This window comes from Pongo abelii, chromosome 9 (assembly GCF_028885655.2).
Source record: "Pongo abelii isolate AG06213 chromosome 9, NHGRI_mPonAbe1-v2.0_pri, whole genome shotgun sequence".
Classification (NCBI taxonomy): domain Eukaryota; kingdom Metazoa; phylum Chordata; class Mammalia; order Primates; family Hominidae; genus Pongo; species Pongo abelii.
Genome location: NC_071994.2, coordinates 15,404,883 through 15,429,356, shown reverse-complemented (window position 1 = coordinate 15,429,356; position 24,474 = coordinate 15,404,883). Strand labels below are relative to the sequence as shown.

General features: G+C 39.5%; 1 protein-coding gene across 1 annotated transcript; it reads right to left on the bottom strand.

The window, feature by feature from the left end:
* Positions 1 to 7,351: 7,351 nt before the first annotated feature.
* CBLIF (cobalamin binding intrinsic factor) lies at positions 7,352 to 23,806 on the bottom strand. The gene is made up of 9 exons (XM_002821732.3): positions 23,682 to 23,806; positions 22,158 to 22,334; positions 21,317 to 21,430; positions 20,725 to 20,865; positions 19,432 to 19,613; positions 15,405 to 15,582; positions 14,038 to 14,239; positions 9,863 to 9,981; positions 7,352 to 7,737 (listed from the first exon to the last, which is right to left on the bottom strand). Exons 1-9 carry the CDS (start codon positions 23,758 to 23,760, stop codon positions 7,676 to 7,678), a joined length of 1,254 nt encoding a protein of 417 aa, XP_002821778.2. The 5' UTR covers positions 23,761 to 23,806; the 3' UTR covers positions 7,352 to 7,675.
* Positions 23,807 to 24,474: the final 668 nt, after the last annotated feature.

The following is a 24,474-nucleotide window of genomic DNA, read 5'->3' as shown; positions in this document are numbered from 1 at the left end:
ACATGTTTGTTCTTCAAGATAAAATTTAGAACTATTTTGTTAAGTTCCACACTCTCTATTTTCATTTTCTTGGCTAGAATTCTCATTCCTTTCTTTTTTTTTTTTTTCATTTTAATCTGAGAACCATTTGCACTTCTGACCAAGTTGCGGCTTTTGCTATTTCAAAGAATTGTAGGATCTCAGTTTGAGGTGACTGGAAGTGTCAGATATTTAGTTCCAGTTCCTCAACAGTGTACTTCAACCACATACTTGTTATAGGTTACAGTGTACTTCAACCACATACTTGTTATAGGTTATTCATACATCTAATTAAAGACAAGGGCAATTGTATACAATCCCTAAATGGAGGGAAAATGTTTGCTAGCAATCTTCCCTTCTTTCTTTTCTGCATCTTCACAAAATAGTTATGCTCAATCGACCCTTCCCCACTTTACCCTCCCAAGTAGCTGTCATTGTAGATCTATGCTACTAGGCCCGGCTAATGCTTAAATTTTTCACAGAGACGGTGTTTCATTATGTCACCCCAGCTGGTCTACGAACTCCTGGGCTCCTACAAGACTTTACCGTGTTATGTCCAGTAGAGGTCACAAAGTGCTTATTGTAGACACTGAAACCTCAACCAGATGCATGCTTGGGCATTCGCAGTATGCAATAATGAGCACACAAAAATGATTATAATTAGAGGGAATTGTTACACTTTAATTCATTCTTCTCTATTACATGCAATACATTAGGATAGAGAGCTTATTATGAGCAGTATACATATCTCAGGGAATACAGTTCTTAAGACTTTTCCAAAAATAAAGAGAATTTTAGAGAAGATTCTATGCCAAATCTCTGATTGTATAGATAAAGAAACTGATCTTTGAGTTAATTAGAGACTTGTCTGGGTCACTCAGCTTGTTTACGAGCAAATACAGGAGTGACAACTCAAAATCTTTTGATTCCGAGATCAGATTTCTTCTCACACTGTATCTGTAGACTATGTTTTCCAATAGTAACTTAATCTTTTCTGAACTAAAATAATTAATTAATTCAATATAAATATTTATGCCAGGTGCTGTGCTAGGTGGTGAAGATATATTGTTAAGCAAAAATGATCCTTGCTTGTGGGACTATGAGAAAAATGTGAGTAGAGGGAATAAAATAATGACCAGAAGAACCTCAGAGGTAATGTTAGGTTTCTTCTTCATAGGTACTTTCTATGCATATTCAGTACTGATTTTGTTTGGTATGTTCAGTAATTTTGTGTCTTTCTATTTTTAAAATTTAATTTATTTTTTGAAGTTAGAATTTGCATTCTAACTTCAAAATATAAATTGTATTCTCTGAGATATGTATACTGCTTATAATAAGCTCTCTATCCTAATGTACTGAGTGTAATAGAGAAGAATGAATTAAAGTGTAACAACTCCGTTTAATTATAATCATATGAAATAATATGAAGAAAAACAGTTATCATATCACAAATTTCTTCTCATTAATTCCTATGAGAGTTTACTACTACCCAACATAAAACTGAGTGCATAATAAATACAAATGCATCTTTCCATAAAGCTCCCCTCATAAAAATTGAAGTAAACATTAAATTTCCAAGTGAAAGGAAACACTACAGTGTTTGATAAATGTATTTGCTTCGTCTTCCAAATCTATGTGCATCCATCCTTTTTTTTTGAGACAGAGACTCGCTTTGTCGCCCAGGCTGGAGTGCAGTAGCACGATCTCGGCTCACTGCAAGCTCTGCCTCCTGGGTTCACGCCATTCTCCTGCCTCAGCCTCCCGAGTAGCTGGGATTACAGGCGCCCGCCACCACGCCCGGCTAATTTTTTGTATTTTTAGTAGAGATGGGGTTTCACCATGTTAGCCAGGATGGTCTCTATCTTCTGACCTCGTGATCCGCCCGCCTCAGCCTCCCAAAGTGCTGGGATTACAGGCATGAGCCACCGCGCCTGGCTGCATCCATCCTTTTTTTTTAAAAAAAAAAAATTTAGATTCAGGGGGTACACGTGCAGGTTTGTTACATAGGTATATTGTGTGATGCTGTGGTTTGGGCTTCTAATGAGCCTGTCACTCAAGTAGTGAATGTAGTACCTGATAAGTAGTTTTTCAACCCTTGCCCCACTCCTTGTCTCCCGTCTCATCTCCAGTGTTTATTGTTTCCATCTCTGTGTCCACGTGTACCCAATGTTTAGCTTCCACTTATTTTAATTTTTATGTTTTTTGGAGATGGGGTCTTGCTCTGTCACCCAGACTGGAGTGCAGTGGTGTGATCATTGCTCACTGCAGCCTCAACTGCTCTGGTCCAAGTGATCCTCCCAACTTAACCCTCCTAAGTAGCTGTCATTATAGACATGTGCTACTATGCCCGGCTAATGTTCAAATTTTTCATAGAGACGGTATTTCATTATGTTGCCCCAGCTGGTCTGTGAACTCCTGGGCTCAAGCAGTCCTCCCACCTTGGCCTCCCAGCATGCTGGGATTACAGGTGTGAGCCACTCCCCTCAGCCTTAGCTCCCACTTATAAGTGAGAACATTCAATATTTGGTTTTCTGTTTCTGCATGAATTCATTTAGGATTGCAGCCTCCAGCTGCATCCATGCTGCTACAAAGGACATGATTTCATTTTTTTTATGGCTATGTAGTATTCCATGACCTATATGTAACGTATTTTCTTTATCCAATCCACCATCATGGGCACCTGGGTTGATTCCATGTCTTTGCTATTGTGAGTAGTGTTGTGATGAGCATGTGAGTGCAGGTGTCTTTTTGGCAGACCATTTATTTTCCTTTGGGTATGTATCCAGTAATGAGATTTCTGGGTTGAATGGTAATTCTATTTTTAGTTCTTTGAGAAATTTCCAAACTGCTTTTCATAGGAGCTGAACTAATTTGCATTTCCACCAACAGTGTATAAGTGTTTCCTTTTCTCCTCAACCTTGCCAACATCTGTTATTTATTGATCGTTTAATAATATCCATTCTGACTTGCGTGATATGGCCTCTCATTGTGATTTTGATTTGCATCTCTCTGATGATTAATGATGTAGAACATTTTTTCATATGTTCATTGGCTGCTTGTATGTTTTCTTTTGAGAAGTCTCTGTTCATGTCCTTTGCCTGCTTTTTAATGGGATTTTTTTTCTTGTTTATTTGTTTAAGATCCTTATAGATTCTGGATATTAGTTCTTTGCTGGATTCAGAGTTTGCAAATATTTTCTCCCATTCTGTAGGTTGTCTGTTTACTCTGTTGGTAACTTCTTTTTTTTTTTCCTTGGTTGTTTTTATTTTTATTTACTTATTTTTTTTGAGACAGAGTCTCCTGTTGTTGCACGGGCTGGAATGCAGTGGCATGATCTCGACTCACGGCAACCTCTGCCTCCCAGGTTCAAGCAATTCTCCTGCCTCAGCCTCCCAAGTAGCTGGGATTATAGGTGCCCACCACCATGCCCGGCTAATTTTTGTATTTTTAGTAGATAGGGCATTTCACCATGTTGGCCAGGCTGATCTTGAACTCCTGACCTCAAGTGATCTGCCCACCTCACCCTCCCAAAGTGCTGGGATTACAGACATGAGCCACTGCGCCCAGCTGGTAATTTATTTTGCTGAACAGAAGAGTTTTAGTTTGATTAGGTCTCAATTGTCAATTTTTGTTTTTGTTGCATTTGCTTTTGAGGGCTTAGTCATAAATTCTTTGCCTAGGCCAACGTCTAGAAGGGTATTTCCTAGGGTTTCTTCTAGGATTCTTATAGTTTGAAGTCTTATATTTAAGTCTTTAATCCATTTTGAGTTAATTTTTGTATATGGTGAGAGGTAGGGATCCCATTTTATTCTTCTGTATATGGCAGCAATATTGATTGAGTAGGATATCCTTCCCCATTGTTTATTTTGCTGACTTTGTCAAAGATCAGTTGGTTGTAGGCTGTGGCTTTGTTTCAGGGGTATTCTGTTTCATTGTTACCACTTTTTTAAAAGAAATCAGGTACTGTATATTAATAAGTCACCCAATTGAACTGTTTATTCTTAGATAATTTACTAGTGCTAAATGACTATAACATGGGAATTATGGGCAAGAGAAACTAGAGAAGCAATGCTTGGAAAAAAATCCTTAAACTGTGTAGTAGTCCCCAAATGAACAAGGAAAGAGTAGAAATCCTTAATCTCTGAGATAATGACGAATGGAAACAAGCTGGAAAATTTATTGGAAACATATTAAAAAGTGGAAATAAGTCTTGGAAAATGGGTATTTTTATATATATGCACTCATATATATGATATATATGCTTATATATCATATATAGATATATAAATACTTATATATTTATATATCATACGTATGATTATTTATGTATCATACGTATGATATATTTATGTAGCATACATATATTTATGTATCATACGTATATTTATGTATCATACATATGATATATTTATATATCATATATCATCATATAAGTATTATATTAGTATATAATATATAATACATAAATATAATATTGTGTATTATATAGATATTATATATTTATATAGATTTATATATAATAGGAGTATTTATCTATTATATATAAACCTATATAATAGGTATATATACCTATTAAATATTGTTTATATATTTATATACCCATTATCTAAAAATATATACCTATTATATAAAAATATATATTATATATTATATATAAATATATATTATAGGTATATATAGTGGTATATTTTATACATATACACTTATACTATATATTAAAAAAGATACATATTTTTAGACAGGAGCTGGCTCTGTAGCCCAGGCTGAAGTGCAGTGGAGTGATGATGGCTCCCTGCAGCCTTGACGTCCTGGGCTCAAGTATCAAGCGGTTCTCTCACCTCAGCCTCCCAAGTAGCTGGCATGTACCACGGGCATGTTCCACCACGCCTGGCTAATTTATTTTTATTTTATTTTTTTGTAGAGATAGGGTCTCCCTATGTTGCTCAGGCTGGAGGTGTATTTTATAAACAGAAGTTATGTGACTTCCTGCCCCAAGAAACTTAACTTCCTGCCCCAAAGTACTTAATATGATTTTCTTTTGCTGTATTTTCTCACGTTAAGAAAATTACTTATGACAACTACCTTCATTTTTATAGTCTATGCCAATATAAGTACATTTTAAAGCATTTCCTCGGCTGGGTATGACGGCTCATGCCTGTAATCCCAGCACTTTGGGGGCTGAGGCGGGTGGATCACCTGAGGTCAGGAGTTCCAGACCAGCCTGGCCGACATGGTGAAACCCCATCTCTACTAAAAATACAAAAATTAGCCTGGCATGGTGATGGACACCTGTAATCCCAGCTACTTGGGAGGCTGAGGCAGAATTGCTTGAACCTGGGAGGCAGAGGTTGCAGTGAGCCGAGATTGCGCCATTGTACTCCAGCCTGGGCAACAGAGCAAGACTCTATCTCAAAAATAAATAAATAAATAAATAAATAAATAAAGCACTTCTTCAAAACTGAATTACAACTTCTGAAGCCGTTTCCTTGTCTCTAGCTCTGCCAATATAGATGAACACACACACAATTAAGTCCTAGATAGGTAGCTAAAACAAGGTTTTCATTATATGAAACAAATCTTTGATTTCCCTCTCTTTGTTTCCTCCTTAGGCTTGTTTCCTCAATTTTTATTATTAGAGCAAAGGTTGGGGACAGAACTCTCCCATACACACACACACACACACACAGAAATCTCTTTAGTTGCCCAATTTATTGTTAAAGAAACAAAAATAATCTTTGTATAAAATAATGTTTTTTCCATTTTCTAGTTGCTCAATTATTATGTGTTGAATGGCTAACACTTAGAAAACAGAGAGGCAAACAAAAAAACCCAATCACCAATAATTCTGCACACAGAGATCACCACTGAAACACTCCAGCATGGAAAATATTATAATGTCGTCATGTACTTGCCTTCATTCACTTGGAGTTGCCTTCATTCACTTCATTCACTCACTTCATTCATGTTCATCATGAACGTCTTTTCATGTCGGTAAGAATTTATCTTCAACATGAATTTTAGTAACTTTTAAGTATCCCATCATGTGGATGCACCAGAGTTTGTCCTGTCCTATTGTTGGACATCTACATTGTTCTATTTTTTCCCATATTATAAACATTATTTGAGAGCACTTTGCTCACCACCCCTGAGATTTCCTTCCATTATAGTGACAGTCTTGGCCTTTTTCTGGGATAGAGAGAGTTACCTAATAGATAAGTTTGAAATGAGGACCTGGGCCTGTGTGGCCCACACCTCCTTCTCCTAGGAGCCAGACTGTTAGCAGAGAGCAGGTTATTGCTCTGAGATGCTCAGATGGGAGGCTTGTGCCTGGGCAGTTCAGTCTGTCTGATTCTGGGGTTCAGTTTTAGGAAGTGTTTTGTGGCTATACACCTAAGCTCTTGTCTATAATAGTTACAGCTGACCTTTTGATTCTTGTATATTTATGTGTTCCTCATATCTATATATCTATATATCTATATATATGTATAAATATCAGAATTGGGATTTTTTTTGGCCAAAGGTGTGCGTATTTTAGGCCTGTTTTTGTTTTTTTTTTTTTTTGGAGATGGAGTTTTGTTCTTGTTGCCCAGGCTGGAGTGCAATGGTGTGATCTCGGCTCATAGTAACCTCTGCCTCCTGGGTTCAAGTGGTTCTCCTCTCTCAGCCTCCCAAGTAACTGGAATTACAGGCACATGCCACCACACCAGGGTAATATTTGTATTTTTAGTAGAGACGGGTTTCACCATGTTGGTCAGGCTGGTCTCGAACTCCTGACCTCAGGTGATCCACCTTCCTTGGCCTCCCAAACTTCTGGGATTACAGGTATGAGCCACCACGCCCGGTCATTTTAGGTCTTTTGATACAAATTTTTATGTTATTCTCTAGAAAGTTTGTACCAGTGTTCACTCCTACCAGTAGAGATTAGAGTTATGTTTATCTTTGAAAGCTTAAAATTTTTTCAAAGATCTGTATCTATTTATCATATAAAATATATAATATGTTAAATTATATATAATCATATAAAATACATTGTTATATATAATCATGTAAATATATAGTATATTAAATTATGTATAATATATTGAATATAAGTTAATTTACATATTACATATGTAAATGATCTAAATATATATTTTAAATATGAATTTAACCAAAAAAATTGGAAACAGAAGGAGAGAGTTAAGACATAACATCAATTACCAAGTTTTGAACCATCTGGGAGTTTTATATGTTGAAATGTTTGGCCATACGTGGGCATGTTTACGTTAGGCAATTTAAAAAGGAGTACTTGGTATAAGAAAATATGAAATTTAAAAAATATATCATTTGTAGAAATAGGGAGTGTGCTATTTAATTAATCAAGAAATCAGAATGATATCCAAAAATATCAGCTACTCTCCCTTTTCCCCTCACCTTAGGTTTAAACGATGATTGGCAGTCATTGTGTTGAGAAGATGAAAATTTTATTTTCATGAGTCGTAGATGTTGAGACTCCAGTGAACTTTGCATTTTTATTCTACATAGCGGTTTTCCATGTTTTTACCAAGAATCTAGTAGCATCACAGGCATTCGCTTTTTTGCATAGGTTTAAGATGAAGTGGAAAAAATTTCACCCATCCTTTGGAGATGTTTGATAGAAGCTGAACCCACCTCTTCCTTAGTACTGTGTGAAATTGGCTGTGATGTGCTCGTGGTTGAAGGGTATGTAGTCAGCAACCCCTGGAAATAAGCAGAGAATAACATGAGGTGACCGTGGTGCATGTAACCACCTCTGTCCCCCAAGGGAGGATGCAGTGAGCCAGATGCAGTGAACCCATTAAATTTTTTTAAAGGAGTAAAATCATCCTAGAGAGAAATAGGCAGTTTGATTATGAAGAGAACATGAAACTGAGATTTAGGGAGTTCTTGTTTCCAGTCTCTGGTCACCACTTCATGGAGTAAGTCTTTGGGTATACCCTTTAAGATGCGCGAGTCTCTTTTTCCTCACATACAAGATTTTGTTAATAATATTTACTCTGAAGAGTTATTTTCAGAATTAGGAATAATGACCGCTGGGTACCTAATACAGTACCTGACACAGAATAATTGTGCAATAAATGGTGGTTATTGTTAAAATGGCTTATTTAGGCCAAAATTAGGGCATTCAAGGGAGAACTTCCTGTTCATTTTTGAAGATTTTGTAAGACTTAAGAAAGAGCAGTGGGTTGAGAATTTTGTCTTTCAGAACAGGAAAGACAGATGATGGCAATATCTGTTACCTTTCAGGTAGCTGGGCAACAGAAAGAATGACAGTTTCAGGCCCAAATATTTTTGTTTCTCAGAGGCCTTTACCATTCTTTCTCCCAGGGAAGAAAAGTAATTGGTAGACGTGAGAATATGCCTGATTTAAGTTCCTGGGGCAATTACTTTCCTTTTTTTTTTTTTTGAGACGGAGTCTCGCTCTGTCACCCAGGCTGGAGTGCAGTGGCACAATCTCGGCTCACTGCAAGCTCTGCCTCCCGGGTTCACACCATTCTCCTGCCTCAGCCTCCCGAGTAGCTGGGACTACAGGCACCCGCCACCATGCCCAGCTAATTTTTTTGTATTTTTAGTAGAGACGGGGTTTCACCATGTTAGCCAGGATGGTCTCAATCTCCTGACCTCCTGATCCGCCCGCCTCAGTCTCCCAAAGTGAATTACTTTCTTTTTTAAAAAAAATTCTGGGTACTTAAAAATTTTTTAATTTTTATGGGTACATAGTAGGTGTGTACATTTATGGGGTATATGGGATATTTTAATAGAGACATTTCTTTAATAGAAACATTTAATAGAAAACTAATAATAATGATGATTAGTATTTTTGAATACATGCCATTTGAAAAACATTGTACTTAATCATTCTAAGTATATTATTTCCAATCCTTACAATAACCCAATAAATGGTTAATGCAATTTCCATTTTAAAGCTGTGGAAACTGGCTCACAGATTTACTACTAATGTAATGCAGCTATTAAATAAGAGAAAGAGCTTCTAACCAAGTCCTCTGTGACTCCAAGATCTTTATTATATGCTTTGCTATAACTCTACAAATTCTGACTGGCAAGATTTTGCTAAATACATGATAGACTCTAAGAAAAACATCTCCTCCACTGTAATATTGGATAATGAAGCACCTTTCCAAGCCAAGTGGCCTTGGCTCTACTGTGACTTTATTTGGCTTTACATGTCTCTGCATGGTGACAGTCAACATCAGGTTAACTAGGTAACATCATGCTTAGACTAAAACCATACAGCAATGCTCTTTAAATTAGGGAATATTTTAATATGTGTGCAAAAGCTTTAACAAATGTTAAGGTTTTGCTGAAGTCTGAGTTTTATTCTTCCCACTTTCTCCTAATTTTTTCAGGGGACACATGCACCAATATCCGTATGCAGGCATTTCTCTCTTTGGAGATTTTTTTTAAAAAAGAAGGTGAAGCACGAATTTTGAGTGAAACTTTTGTACAAAGCACATTTGTCCTAGAGTTTGGAAACCTGGGTTTGATTATCCACTTTTACATTCTAGATGCATGCCTTGTACAAGACCCTTTAATGTCTCTAAGACTTACTTTCCTTCTCTGTTGAAAGTATTATCGCTGCCTACAGAATTAATCTCTTTCTCTATGTAATGATTATATATATATATACAAAATATATATGTGTATACATATATAAGCAATCACTGTCTATAGAATTATTGTATATACACATATGATCTCATAATTATTCATTAAGTGAATGAATGAATACATTAAATGAAAAAATAATTAAGGAATGTAGCCTTCAAACTATGGAAGATACCTCCTGTGCCTTTTCTTCCCTCACCTTCATTCAAAGGTGTTACGCCACTAAGGAACTGCCAGTATGTCTTGTGATTAACATTTTCAGCGATATTGTTGATAGAAGAGACAACAAGGCCCCAAGATGTCATCGTGGTTTCAAATCTAAAAAAAAGTTTATATATGATTAACATCTCAGTTTAGGTCAGGGAATAAGGGGTAAGATGAAGGGATAGAGACAGCCAATTAATTAATTAGTTAATTAATTTTTTAGAGACAAGGTGTGACTTTGTTACCCAGGCTAGTGGTGAGATCCTAGCTTATGGCAGCCTCGAAATCCTGGGCTCAAGCAATCCACCCGCCAGGATAGAGACACTTTAAATGCTTCAGATAAATGCTTCAGACATTTTAAATGATATTCTCTTTTGAGCATGATTTTATCTGATAAAATGATCAGATAAAATCAAATGAGAAAATGCTTTAACCAGTTTCCTATTGATGGGCATTTAGGTTGATTCCATGTCTTTGCTACTGTGAACCGTGCTGCAATGGACATGGATGGAGGCCATTATCCTTAGCAAACTAACACAGGAACAGAAAACCAAATACTGCATGTTCTTACTTATAAGTGGGTGCAAAATGATGAGAACACATGACTACACAGAGGGGAACAACACACACGGGGGCCTATCAGAGGGTACAGGTTGGGAGGAGGGACAGGATCAGGAGAAATAACTAATGGGTAGTAGAATTAATACCTGGGTGATGAAATAATCTATACAACAAACCCCCATGACACAGTTTACTTATGTAACAAACATGCAAATGTACCCCAAACTTAAAATAAAAGTTAAGTTAAAAAAAAGAGAAAATGGGCCAGGTGTGGTGGCTCATGCCTGCAATCCCAGCACTTTGGGAGGCTGAAGAGGGCAGATTGCTTGAGCCCATGAGTTCGAGACCAGCCTTGGCAACATAGTGAAACCTCATCTCTAACAAAAATACAAAAATTAGCCAGTCTCATAACCTGATCTCAAAATAAATAAATAAATAAATAAATTTTAAAAAAGCAAACATGCAAATGACTAATGAATATGAAATTACTTCACTTAGAATGAAATGAAATGAAAATGAATGGATTTTGAAAACACCTATTAATAATCAAATTTAAAAAATGTAAATTCCCCCAAATGGGTAAATAATTATGAGTGATGGAATGAATATCCAAGATTAAATATTTGGAAGCTGTGAAAATATTTGTCAATAATTTTCAGTAACATAGGAAACTACTTATGCAATAATGTTAAGTGAAAATATGAGATACAAATTTTACATGAAATATCTGTCTCATGTATATGATGGATCACACCTATTTGTAATATGCATAGAAAAACCTACAAAAGTTATAAAAAATATTAACAGTTGTGATACTGTGTGTGGACTGTAGATGATTTTTCTTCTTTATACTTTTTCCCTCAAAATTTCTGCTATATGTATTTATTACATTTATAATCAGAAAAAGAAAAATTAGGCAAAATTAAAGCTAACTTCAGAGAAGTGAAGTACGGTATATCCAGAGGGTTTTAAAATTAAATATTTTGGGGCCAGATGCAGTGGCTCACGCCAGTAATCCCAGCACTTTGGGAGGCTGAGGTGGGTGGATCACCTGAGGTACAGAGTTCGAGATCAGCCTGGCAAGCATGCTGAAACCCCATCTCTACTGAAAATACAAAAATTAGCAGGGTGTGGTGGTGGGTGCCTATAATCCCAGCTACTCAGGAGGCTGAGGCAGGAGAATCACTTGAACCCGGGAGGTGGAGGTTTCAGTGAGCCGAGATCGCGCCATTGCACTCCAGCCTGGTTGACGAGAGCAAAACTCTGTCTCAAAAAAAAAAAATTAAATAGTTTTGAAGTGCAATTTTTATCCTGATCTGTCTATGGAAGTTAGGGAAGTTATGGAGTCGTGCAGTAAGCAGCAGACACAATGTGCTCAACAGAACCGGGTGGAATAGACACCCACGTGGTATCACTCAGTTGTCAGTTCCTTAGCCTTTGTCAGTATTCCTTCTTGATATCTTCCTGAAGAATTTGGATCATCTTTTCTTTGAAAAAGAAAAGATGCTTTTTTCCTTTGCATGACTTGGCATTTTTCCTCCTCTCCTCCTGTAGCTTAGACTTCTCCATGTTTCTTTATTGCTTCCTCTTTTTGCAAACTATAAACATTCTCTAAAAGTTAATTTTCTCCTCTGTGATTTATTTCTGTATTTTCCCCTACCTTGAGAGGAGGCATGGAAAGAACATGAGCATCAGATTCAGTCCAACCCGGATTCTGCTCTCAACTCTATCAGTTATGTGTTATGTGATCTTAGGAATATTACTAACTTCTTGGAGCCTAAGGGTTCTATCTGTAAAATGAGAATAACTAAATATGTCTTATGGTTTTATTGGGTGCATGTATCTGCTACCTACTGCTTGGGTTCTTGACTTAGGTCATCACCTCTAACAGATGACCATCCAATTTTTTTTGCCTGTCCTGACCTCTATTCCTAGTACTTCCTCTATACCTCCAAAAGCCTTTCTTTCTTTCTCTCTTTCTTTCTTTCTCTCTTTCTTTCTTTCTCCTTTCTTTCTTTCTTTCTTTGTTTCTTTCTTTCTTTCTTTCTTTCTTTCTTTCTTTCTCTCTTTCTTTCTTTCTCCTTTCTTTCTTTCTTTCTTGCTTTCTTTCTTTCTTCTTTCTCTTTCTTTCTTTCTCTTTCTCTCTCTCTTTCTCTTTCTTTCTTTCTCTCTCAATTCCTTTCCTTCCTTCCTTCCTTCCTTTTTTTGTTTTGTTTTTGTTTTGTTTTGTTGTTTGTCTCACTCTGTCTCCCAGGCTGGAGTGCAGTGGCACGATCTTGGCTCACTGCAACCTCCACCTCCCAGGCTCAAGCAATTTTCCCATCTCAACCTCTCGGGTGGCTGAGACCACAGGCACGCACCACCACGCCTGGCTAATTTTTATATTTTTAGTAGAGATGGGGTTTCGCCATGTTGGCCAGGCTGGTCTCGAACTCCTAACAAGTGATCCACCCGCCTCAGCATCCCAAAGTGCTGTAATTACAGGCGTGAGCCACTGTGCCTGGACTATACCTCTAAAAGCCTTCTAATGTTCCTATTTCAAATGCCCACCATTAAACATATCTAAGGAATTTAATCCCTTTCTTTGAAAGATATTCTTTCTTCTTGACCCTTTAATCAATAGTTTTGAAGCTTCTTTCTCTTGATCTGTATGTCCCATCACTCACAGAGCCTTGGTGTGGGTCCGTGTATCCCAGAGGAAGTCATCGTCACTTCACAGCTCCATTATTGGAGTCATGTCCTACGTTTTAGCCTTGTCTCCTATTCTCATGACCTAAGCAACATTTTACAAAGTGGATTTTCTTACTCAAAAACTTGCAAAACGCAGTCCAGTCTCCTGAACCTGGTATTTCAAGACTTTTACACTGTCACCCAACCTGGTGTGTCCACCTGGCCTATTCATTGGCCCCAAATTCGTTGCTCAGTCTTATCGCAAATGCTTTGTTCTGGCCATTTTTTTTCTTTTCTTTTCCTTTTTCTTTGAGACAGAGTTTCACTCTTGTTGCCCAGGCTGGAGTGCAATGGCATGATCTCGGCTCACTTCAACCTCCGTCTCCCGGGTTCAAGCGATTCTCCTGCCTCAGCCCCCCGAATAGCTGGGATTACAGGCATGTGCCACCACGCCTGGCTAATTTTGTGTTTTTAGTAGAGACGGGGTTTCAGCATGTTGGTCAGGCTGGTCTTGAACTCCTGACCTAAGGTGATCTGCATGCCTCGGCCTCCCAAAGTGCTGGGATTACACGCATGAGCCACTACGCCCAGCTTTTTCTGGCCATTTCTTTTTCTGGACTTACCTCTTCCCACATCTTTGTAAATAGTACCTATTCTTTGTGGTTCAAAGCTACAAAGTCTCTTTTGCCTATTCTAGTCTGCAATGGACTTTCGAATCTCCTCTGAATTTTTGTTTTTAAAACTTCATCATACATTGACTTGCATGATTTAAGTTTTCATGAGAGCCTTACCTATTTATTAGATTGTAAGCTGCTCAAGGGGCTATTAAATACAAATCTGTTATCAAAAGGAAAAAAATTAAGAAAACAGAGGATGGATAAAAAATGGGAATTCACATCAGGCCTTGAGAGAATGATGAATGACATTTGTAATACTCACTTGAACATAGGATTTTTGCGCTGTGCTTCTTCTAGGACAACAAGTAACACTGACCCACTTTTCACACTAACATTGATGGTCTCGTTGAAGAGCAGCTCAACCCCCCTCAGCTGGTTATTTATGGTGTATATGACAGTGATGTTAGATGAGGAGGTGGGGCCAGGGCCAGGGTTGCTGGGTAGAGTTGGTTGTACCTCATGATCTGTGAAGGGCAAAGAGGCCACATTTGTCAAAGATTATGGGGTTTGTATCATAGGTGCAAAATCTCTGTTATTGGCAACTCACCCCAGAAGACATTTCAAGAAAGTAGTGAGTTTCATACCATTTAACAAAGTACTTGGACAACTAGCATAGAATTCCGGCAAAAACTCCATGGCCACCTTGTTAAGGTTGGGACATCACTGGGAAGCAGCCTAAGGGGTCGAGTGAATGTGGTAGTGTTTGGTAGGATTGGGATCAGTTTGCTTGATTTTGTTCTCCACATTCTGCATTGAGTTAGACAAGAAACTTATTAATCACTTCTTGTCTTAGGAAGTTCATGCAATGCAAGAGGAATGATGCTTTATGTTAGCATTTTATTTAAAAAAAAAGAGTTTGAGGAATCCATACCAAACACTAGTAATCTCTGGAGTGATAAGTTTTTATGCAAGACCTCCACTTTCTAAATGCATATTTCTGTAATGTTTGAATTTTAAGTGTCTTTCATTTGTATGCATAATTGAATAAAATAAAGATATTTTTAATTAAAAAGTGGCATGCTAGGTTTCCACTCCATCTCACTGATATGTTGCGTGCATCGAGCTTTCGTATTTAGATCTTTAAGGCTCGACTTAAATATGAATTCTGTTCTTTTCCGAAGCCTCCCAAACAAAATCAACAACTGGTCACTATTTTTCTTTTTGGCATTTGCACTATGTGTGGCTTTAACTTCTATTTAATACTTACTTGATTGTCCCAAATATTGTAGTTTTTGTTTACACATCTGTCTTCTGACTTTGCGAAAGGCAGATATGATAAGATATGCATAGTGTTTGATGGTACATTTGTCGAATGAATAAATGAAGCTATATATGTTATTTGATAGTTGGGACCATGGAGCTTCTCCTACCTCTAGTATCCCACAAAATGCTTTGCACATAGTAGGAGCTGCATAAATATATGCTGAATGAAGTAGATATGGGGCTGAGTTCTGAGTGCAGGAAGGTATGTCTGTGCTAGCACACACTCTTAAGGACTGGGAGTCAGATGTGCTCTGCCCACATGGGAATAATGGACATTACAAGCCTATATGCCACTTAACATTGATCCACATGTCATTTCTGGCATAAGTTGCTGCTTTATGACATAAGGAGAGGTGGATGTCTTACCAGGACTACAAGTGACCTGGGGCACATCTAGGTATGTCTTGCCTTTCAGGGAAGGGAGGATTTGAGCAATGGACATGGGGTTGTGGAATTTCCCCTGCTTAATCTCATCAAGTATCATATCCATAGTCTTCTTGCAGTTCCATTCCTTTTTAGGTGGCTCAGGTGTTACAGAGAGAGCCTGGGAAGGAAGAGAGAAAGAGAGAGAGAAAGAGGAATTAGGCATAGCTGAGAGTTGGCTCTTACATGTCTTAAGAGATAAACTTGATCACTAATCATTGTGATCACGTAGTCACCCAGAATGCAAAGCCAATGCTATGTAAGGTTTGGAACACATTCGTCTTCAATGCTATGTCCCCACCACTTAGCACAGTGTCTGTCAGACAGCAGACACAGAACTGTGCAATGATCAGATCCAGGGAACACTATTAGGCAGTCATATTTACGAACGACTCTTGAATGTAGAGTGAGGGTGAGAGCTGGGCTCCAGAGGGAGCTTTAGCCTAGGACAATCTAGCCACATAAACGGAGTAAACCCCTTGTTTTATGTTGTCATGTGCCCTCTTTGGTGGATTTTCCCTCACTTTGTGCTTGCATCAGGACTCTCAGAGGCTCCACAACCCTGGCCCAGGATGGACTCATGACCTGGGCTGGGCTGATGGTGGTCACCATCCCCTTGATGACAGTGATTGGTGGACACATGTACTAATCAGAGTCATTCCCTGACATACAGATGTTGGGACACCGAAAGATTTTTGTTTTCCTGCTAAGGTTATTCAACTGGACCATGCCAGTAAACAGTAAGCTGCTAGTGACCATCTTTCTCAGACACTTTGAAGAAGCCCTGCAGCAGGAAAGAATGAGGAAAATCACGGCTGGACGATGAAAAAAGAGTGGCTCCTGATATCATGATTTGAGCCCTTTATTCTGGTTATTCCTGAAACCACCTAATTCAGCCCTAGACTTCCCAGTGTATGTGAATAGTAAATCCTCATTTTTTTCTTGAGCTAAAAGGATTTGGGTTTCTGTTACTTGCAAAATGAGTCTTGAGTAATACACCAAGCCATGCAGCCATTCACCTATTTTGCTGCGTTATCTATCGCATGAATAAAATAGAAATAATAACTTCTGTCTATTGTTGGGGGAGTCATTTGCGGTTCCAAGGGGCTAATATATAAAAGCATTTCGTGATGTGTGACATGTGATATGGAAGCTGTCATTACCACCTCCCTTCCTTTACAGTGCAATTATGGCCACCAGAGTATGTTAATAGGCTGAGATTGTTAATGACTGCTTCACCTGAAGCTTGGAATAGGAAATGGGAGAAGAGAGAGAGAGGAGTCATAAATGGCTGTCTCAGCTAGGGTCAGTATGCACAACTGGGCAATTGTGACAGGGACGACCATCACTGAACCTCAGCATCCATAAAGCATGGCTCTGGACAGAGGCCACTTTACAAGGCAGTTGGTTTAAGGGCCATCAGGTGGGTGCTCCTCAGCAACAATATCTTGTCCACTTGTCATATGCACCTCCCAAATTTCACTAAGCAAGATATATTCATTGGGATTACACATCACCAACGCCAACACTCTAGAGAGGATAACACATTAAGTGGTTAGATGTCATTAATAACTTTCCATCAAGAAGTTTATCAGTTCTCTTTTCTTTTCTTTTCTTTTCTTTTTTTTTTTTTTTTTTTTTTGAGATGGAGTCTCGCTGTGACGCCCAGGCTGGAGTGCATTGGTGCAATCTCGGCTCATTGCAACTTCCGTCTCCCGGGTTCAAGTGATTCTCCTGCCTCAGCCTCCTGAGCAGCTGGGATTATAGGTGCCTGCCACCACACCAGGCTAATTTTTGTATATTTAGTAGAGATGGGGTTTCACCATATTGGCCAGGCTGGTCTTGAACTCCTGACCCCAAGTGATCCGCCCGCCTCGGCCTCCCAAAGCGCTGGGATTACAGGTGTAAGCCATCATGCCTGGCCTATCAGATCCCTTTTCAAGATAAGCGCCTATCAGAGGAAACTTGAAAGCAATAGGATATTCATGGAAGAAAGATGAGAAGTTCTGGAACAGAGGAAATGCCTCATGAGCGTCTTTGGGTAGGGATGAGCATGGCCTGGGCCACTGGAAGTGTACTGACATCTTGGAAGAAGGTGAACAAAGGCTGAAAAGGAAGTTTACTAGCATCACTGCTCTGCTGAGACAGATCTTGAACAATTGTTAAGCATGACATTATGCATGCATTTTTTTGCATACCACATTTTATTTAACCGAATTGCAACCTTATTATTATGGAGAAAATAAAATTTGGGGAAATTCAATATTTGTCTGAGATGGTGGCAAGTCTAGGAGTCAAACCTAAGTTGTGATAGTTCCAGAGCCCTTTGATTTTCTATATCAGAATATTTTAGATTAGGAAAATGTTATATATTAGACACCTATTGATTCCAGACTTCAGGATGCCTAAGTAAATTCCAGATAGAGGCAGTAAAAAGGGTAGGGAGAGATTATGTATTCTGACAAGAAATCCACATGGCCTGTGGTATTTGGATCTAGACACAGTCCTGCCTTTTGATAGGAAAAGCTTTAATTCCCAGGTACAGCTTATCAGTGTACTTGGCAGGTGATAAAATCCAAACAGAATTCGCAAACCAAGTTAGCAAAAGTAAACACTTCTCTGGTGCTAAATTGAAGCAAGGTTATTTTTAGAGAGTCACATGTAAAAAAAAAAAAAGTCCCCAAACCATCTTTTATATCTCTTCCAGACTGCCTTTTTCTTTCCAAAAAGCTTCTAGACAAGAGCACTGGGAATGTTCTTGTAAAATTCAGCCATGGAAAAAACAGGGTTTTGTTCTATGACAAAGTCTCCTTGACTGTGACATAGAAGTGAACTTTATATTTATTAGTCACTTCTATACGTGGTCCATTGAAGTGGAAATTATTTTTTTGCTCTTATGTTTAACATGAACCAATTCTTAGGCTGTTTATATCCTTTTCTAATTTTTAATGTATGAAATCTCAATACTAGTCTCCATTGTTTTCCCCAGGAGACAATTTCTTTCTAATAGTCCGCAACTATGTTAGGTTTAGGGCTGGCATCATCATTCCATGATTCTCCCTTTCCTGGGCTTTCTGAGTTGAAGAGTTCCTGGTCCTATTAATCCCCATAGGATATTTTGAGTCATTGGAGCTAAAACTTCTTAGTTGGGATTAGAGGATTCAGCCACAGATGGCTGCTAGTTTCTGATTCTAGTTGGTTATTTCTGCCCACTACCATTGGTGCATCTGTCTTCTATGGAGGCTGCTGCCCTAATCAAGTAGGGTAGGGTGGGTTGTTGGATTTGGAACTATGAATACCAAACACATCTTACAGAATCGAAGCCTGGGAATGCATGCTATTAAAGCATAGAATTGAGTATGGACTTGGCTGACAGATAGATCTGCTTTACCATTTACTATGGGTTTTTGTGAGGCTGGGTCAACTTTAGGTTATTTTCCTTAATCATTTTGAGTATAAACTTGCTATTTTTAGATCAAGGTAAAACACTGAAAAAGAACACTTGGCTGGTAAGATTGCATCTTATATATAAGATATATATATAAGATTTTATATATATAAAAGATTGCATCATATATATATAAAAATTGTATATTTTTAGAGGGCCTGCTTTAATATTCTTATTATTTATACATCAAAATTGTAATAGTCTGAACTACTACAAATAAACTGATCATTATTAATAATAAATTAATATATTTCTTGATTGATTTGTTTCATTTTTTTTCCCCAAGGAAGAGAAACGAGTTCATATAGATTTGTTTTCACACTTTACATAGGAGGTAGGGAGGAATTAACACTTACCTGCATTTTACCAGTAGAGAAACTGAGGCCCAGGCACCACAAAGAATATATCTTAGGTCATACTAGCTGGACTTTCACAGAGATGTTAGTAGAAGCCTGGCCTCTTGATTCTGCAATCCAGGCTTATTGGCAGGAACCCAACCAAGAGCATCCAGCACATGTTTACCTGCATGGCGAGGCCAGTACTGTAGATGTCTCCAATGATGCCATTATCTTTGATCTTCATGCTGATTTTCTCCACAATATCCTTTAGTGCCTGACCAAACAGGGATCTGTAACCTTCCTCTGAACCTACAGGGATCTTGTTGTACATACAGGTCAGAGCCAAGGTTGCAATTGCTCCTGTGTCTGTGAATGACAGAGGGGATAAGATCACCATAGTCACCATCACGGCAATATGAACAGGTAACATTTATTATGTGCTTATTATATTCTGGCTCCGTGATTTTATTTGCTCCTCAGAACAACCTGTGAAATAGTACCTGTAATCATCTCCATTTAAGAGACAAAAAATGGAGGCTCAGAAAAATTAAGTAAGCAGCAGGGCCAAATCCCCATTTGAAAGTTGCATAACTTCATTAAGGGTGCTAGTGTTACAAGCAAATAAGTCCAAATTTTTGGAGGCAGAGATGCCCCAGAAATGTGTGAGGTCCCAGATGTGAAAGGGAGACCAGTCTGTTCTTAACCCCCAGGGAGGATCCTAGAGCAGTGGTTCACCTGTTTGTCTGACAGAAACTGAAACGAGAGGTTGCTGATGGGGCATGCGTAAGGGAGTGAAAACCTGAGATAATACTATTGCTTAGAGAGTTGGCAGAGGAGAAAAGGTGACCATGAATGCGGGCTGTGACAGTGGCCCCCACGGAGAAGGATCATTATCCATACAAGGGGACAGAAGGAGGACATGATGTTGTAGAGGGAAAACCTTCCATTCACAAGCAGCCATATGCTTGCAGAACAAAGACGAAAGGTGGTGCTCGAGTTTCCATGAAGGGAAATATCATGAGTTAGGGTTCCGAGAGTAGCTGTTAAATGGAGAGAGGATATTTGGATGTAATGAGGAGAAGCATCAAAAAGAATGGAGTGTGGGAGCATCGGTAGTGATTAAAAAGAGGACGCAGAGGAGAACTGAAGCAAGACATTAATAAGTTCTTTATTTTGGGAGGAACTTCTGACTTGAATGACATGACTATTGTTCCCAGCGGAGATTCTGTAGCTGCCAGACATATCAAGTATTATCAATTGTCTTTGTTTCTACATAACGCTCCCTCCCCTTCCTTCATGTACTCCTCAATTCACCTGCCCAACAAACATCTGATAAGTTTCTCCCATCCACAGGCACGTTCACGTCCTTAGCTCCTCCTCCATGGAATGCTTTCCTTTCCCAGTTCCCTGCCAGCTCCACCATTCAGTGCACAATGCCTCTGATGTTCCCAGCTCGGGGTAGTGGTGACCTACTCACCTACATTGAAGGGAGAGGAGTTGGCCAGCAGGGTCTTGGCAAAGCGGACGGCTATCGGCAAGGTCGCCTCAGAGTTCTTCTGGCACAGTGCCAAGATCGCTAGACTGGGCCCATAGAAGGCTGATGCTTCAGCGTTGGGGCCTCCGAAGGGGACAGAGAACCTTCATCAGACTCACATTCACCACGATGAGGACATTTGCAAAGAAGGAAAAGCCAAGCCTTTGAAAAGGAAATTGCTAGAAAACCTGCCCCCAAAGAGACACACAACATAGGCAAAGAGCAACTTCAGTGTTTTTCAAAAGAATGTCATCAGGCATCTGCAAAGAATAAAAGGGATGACTGACTCTGTGTCTTCAGACAGGTGATAGCTCGACAAGCTTGTGTCCTTGGGATCATGACCTTTTCTAGTTCATTTTGGATTGGAAATGAATCTTTCCTCTGTGTGATTATCAGAAGGACCAGAGTGAAGGATACCTTGTGTCTCTTCCCTAACTTTCCTTTCTCTCCACCCCCACCCTTTTCCTTTCTGGGTTTAAAATTCTTAGCAAAAACCATGTGCCTGACTCTTTTCTCCCTTCCAGTGAGGTCTTACTGGAAGGTGCCCAGTTCTCCATTTGTCTTTGCAGAATGGATACTTTATCCCCAGGGTCTCGGCAGGAGGAGGTGAGGGCCATGATGGTGAGGCCGAGCTGCCCAATGGTTAGATCTGCAGAGAAGAGAACACAACAGTTAGACAGAGACGGGGACAGTTCTCCAGGAGCCAGTGATGAGTTCTCTGCTTTTTATCTAGAGCATTTTGACTTTTTAATAACATGAGCAGTTCTTTGATCTGTCTTTCCAAAGAAAAAAATATGGAAGAATACATAAGGGAGTATTTAATCTAGTGGCCTCTGTGTAACTTGGTGACTCTAGTATTTGGTATTTCAGAATCCCTGGTATATGATTAGAAAAGCAGCAAAATACTCATAGATTTATATACAGAAATTTACAGTTACAAAATAATTTAAACTTTATCTAACTTGAGCCTGCAGGCAGCCCCTGGGAGATAGGCAGAACAGAGATTTTATCATATTATCATTGCTATTAGTAGTAGTAGGGTTATTATTATTAGAATCATCTGCAAGGTGAAGCTAAGCAGTAGCCAGTGACTTGTCTCAGATCCCAGAGTTATGACGTGGCAGAGCCAGAACCAGAAGGCTGCTCTTTCGACGTCTAGTCCAGAACTCTCCCTGCTTTACTGACCTCCTCCATGAATGCTCTGATTTCACATGTGTTTCTTTCCAGGTACCTTCCAGGTATGTAGGGAAAGGTGTTTGGGTAGTTTATTTACAGTCAGAGGCAGCACTGGGGTGGGAAGGACACTGAGTTGGAATCTGGAGGTGGTATGTGATGTGTGAGATTCAGGGAGGGTGCGAGCGGCTCAGATGTCTCACCGTCGGTGTCGCTGGACATGAGCTGGTAAGTCAGGAGCTTCTGGGCCTTCAAGTTGTAGGCTCCGGCCAGATTCATGGCAATCAGGATGCTGGGGTTTGGGTAGGCTGATGAAGTCACCGAGTTCTCCATGAGTACTTGTATTCCATTGACCAAGGGCTCCTGTGCTGAGGGAACGGCTGAGAAGAGGAAAGCCATTTACTCACCTTCTAACCCTCATTCCTTCTCAAAAACATTATCCCTGTGTCTTTGATGCTTTTTTCTTTCTTTCTTTTTTTTTTTTTTTTTTTTTTGAGACGGTGTCGCTCTTGTTGCCCAGGCTAGAGTGCAATGGCACGATCTCGGCTCACTGCAACCTCTGCCTCCCAGGTTCAAATGATTCTCCTGCCTCAGCTTCCTGAGTAGCTGGGATTACAGGCGCGCACCACCACGCCCGGCTAATTTTTGAATTTTTAGTAGAGATGGGGTTTCACCATGTTGGCCAGGGTAGTCTCGAATTTCTGACCTCAGATAATCCACCCTTCTTGGCCTCCCAAAGTGCTGGGATAACAGGGGTGAGCCACCTCGCCTGGCCGTCTTTGATGCCTTTTAGGAGAACACTTGGTTAGCATTAGTATCCTAAGTGACTAAAGAGAAATGGAGAAAATGGTGAGATTTTACTTTTGAGGACAATTAGTTTCTACATCTTCTCAAATAATCCATATCCTTAAGAAAGTGATTTTTAAATTTAGTAACTTCAAGCAATATGGCTCATGACATTTCTCGTAGTTTCTATCACTTTCCTGGAAATCACTGATTCCCTTGCATTCATTTTTTCCCTCACTCTTTCATGAAGAATATTAAAGATTTGGGATATAATTTATCCTCAGCGAGTACCAAAATCTCTCACTAGTATGTAGTGGTGTCTGGTCACAATAGCCACTGAGTGTCTGTCTTTGTACCATCAACCATTATTCCTGCAGTAGTACTTCCATCTCTATTATTTTTATTGATTGATTTTTTGAGACAGGCTGCTGCTGTGTCATCTAGGCTGGAGTGCGGTGGTGTGATCATAGCTCACTGCAGCCTTGACCTCCTGGGCTCAAGCGATTCTCCTACCTCAGCTTTCTGAGTAGCTGGGACCACAGGTGCATGCCACTGCGCCCAGCTAATTTTTTATTTTTATTTATTTATTTTTTTTGTAGAGATGGAGTCTCACCATGTTACCCAGGCTGGTCTTGAACTCTTGGGCTCAAGCAATGCTCCTGCCTCAGTCTCCCAAAGTGCTGGGATTACAGGTGTGAGCCACTGCACCTGGCCCCATCTCTTAATAAAAAACGTATAGACTTGCCTCTCAAAGAACTTATGCTATTGAGTCAGGAAAGATGAACAGCACACAATCACACTCAGACTTACCCATTTTGGAATTCCTATAGTGATTGCTATTTTCAACCACTTTCTCATCAGCAGAGCTCAGTGTCAGAGGTCACAGCCCCTTCCCCAGGGCAACTGCCTCCCTGACCTCCTTGGAAAAACATCATACTCACAGCATGAACTCCGGGTCTGGGTACTAGTCCCAGCCATAGCCCAGAGAAGGCTCAGGAGGTAGAGGGCAAACCAGGCCATCTCACTCTCCCATCTACGTCTCTCATCCACAGGTACCGCGATTTGCAAGTGGAATATTTCTTTACCTTCTCTTATATGTGTTTCCCTTTGCTAAATAATCTGTCCCCAACCCAGCCTCTCCTAACTGCCCCTGTGCTGACCTCTCCTTTCCTGATACAAGTAAGTAAATTTTCATTTGCTTATCTAAGTTTACCAACTATAGACCCTCCAAGGTGTCTGGAGGTGACTTCTAGGTTACACAGTCATATGAGAAACCTGGGGCTGGGTATGCAGTGAAGGCAATGTTGAGAAAATGTCCTTTACCAAAGGCCTGGGTCAGATATCAGGAAGTTTGGATAATGTGCTATTATCAACAAGACTTCTTCTAGCCCTTATTGTATCCAATCAGTTACCAGGCTGCTTTTTAGTAACTACTTCACTGGGATTTAGGCCATTCATAGGCATCAGCTCATTTTATGATCCTAGGCACCTGCTTTACAACATGCCCTTTTAGTCTCTCAGGCAGGGATCTGCCAGGTGACATCTGGCTTTGTGAAGTTAGTGATGTCTACCTGGACCTGGATTCTAGCCTAGACTCTTTGAAGTTGTTTGACTTTAGGCAAGAAATGGACCTCGGTTTCCCAGAAATGGTTTTGTTTGATTTCTCTTTCCTTATCTGGAGATAAAAGCCGTCTCAAACACCCAAAGCTTTCAGATATTATCTTTTAAAGTAAG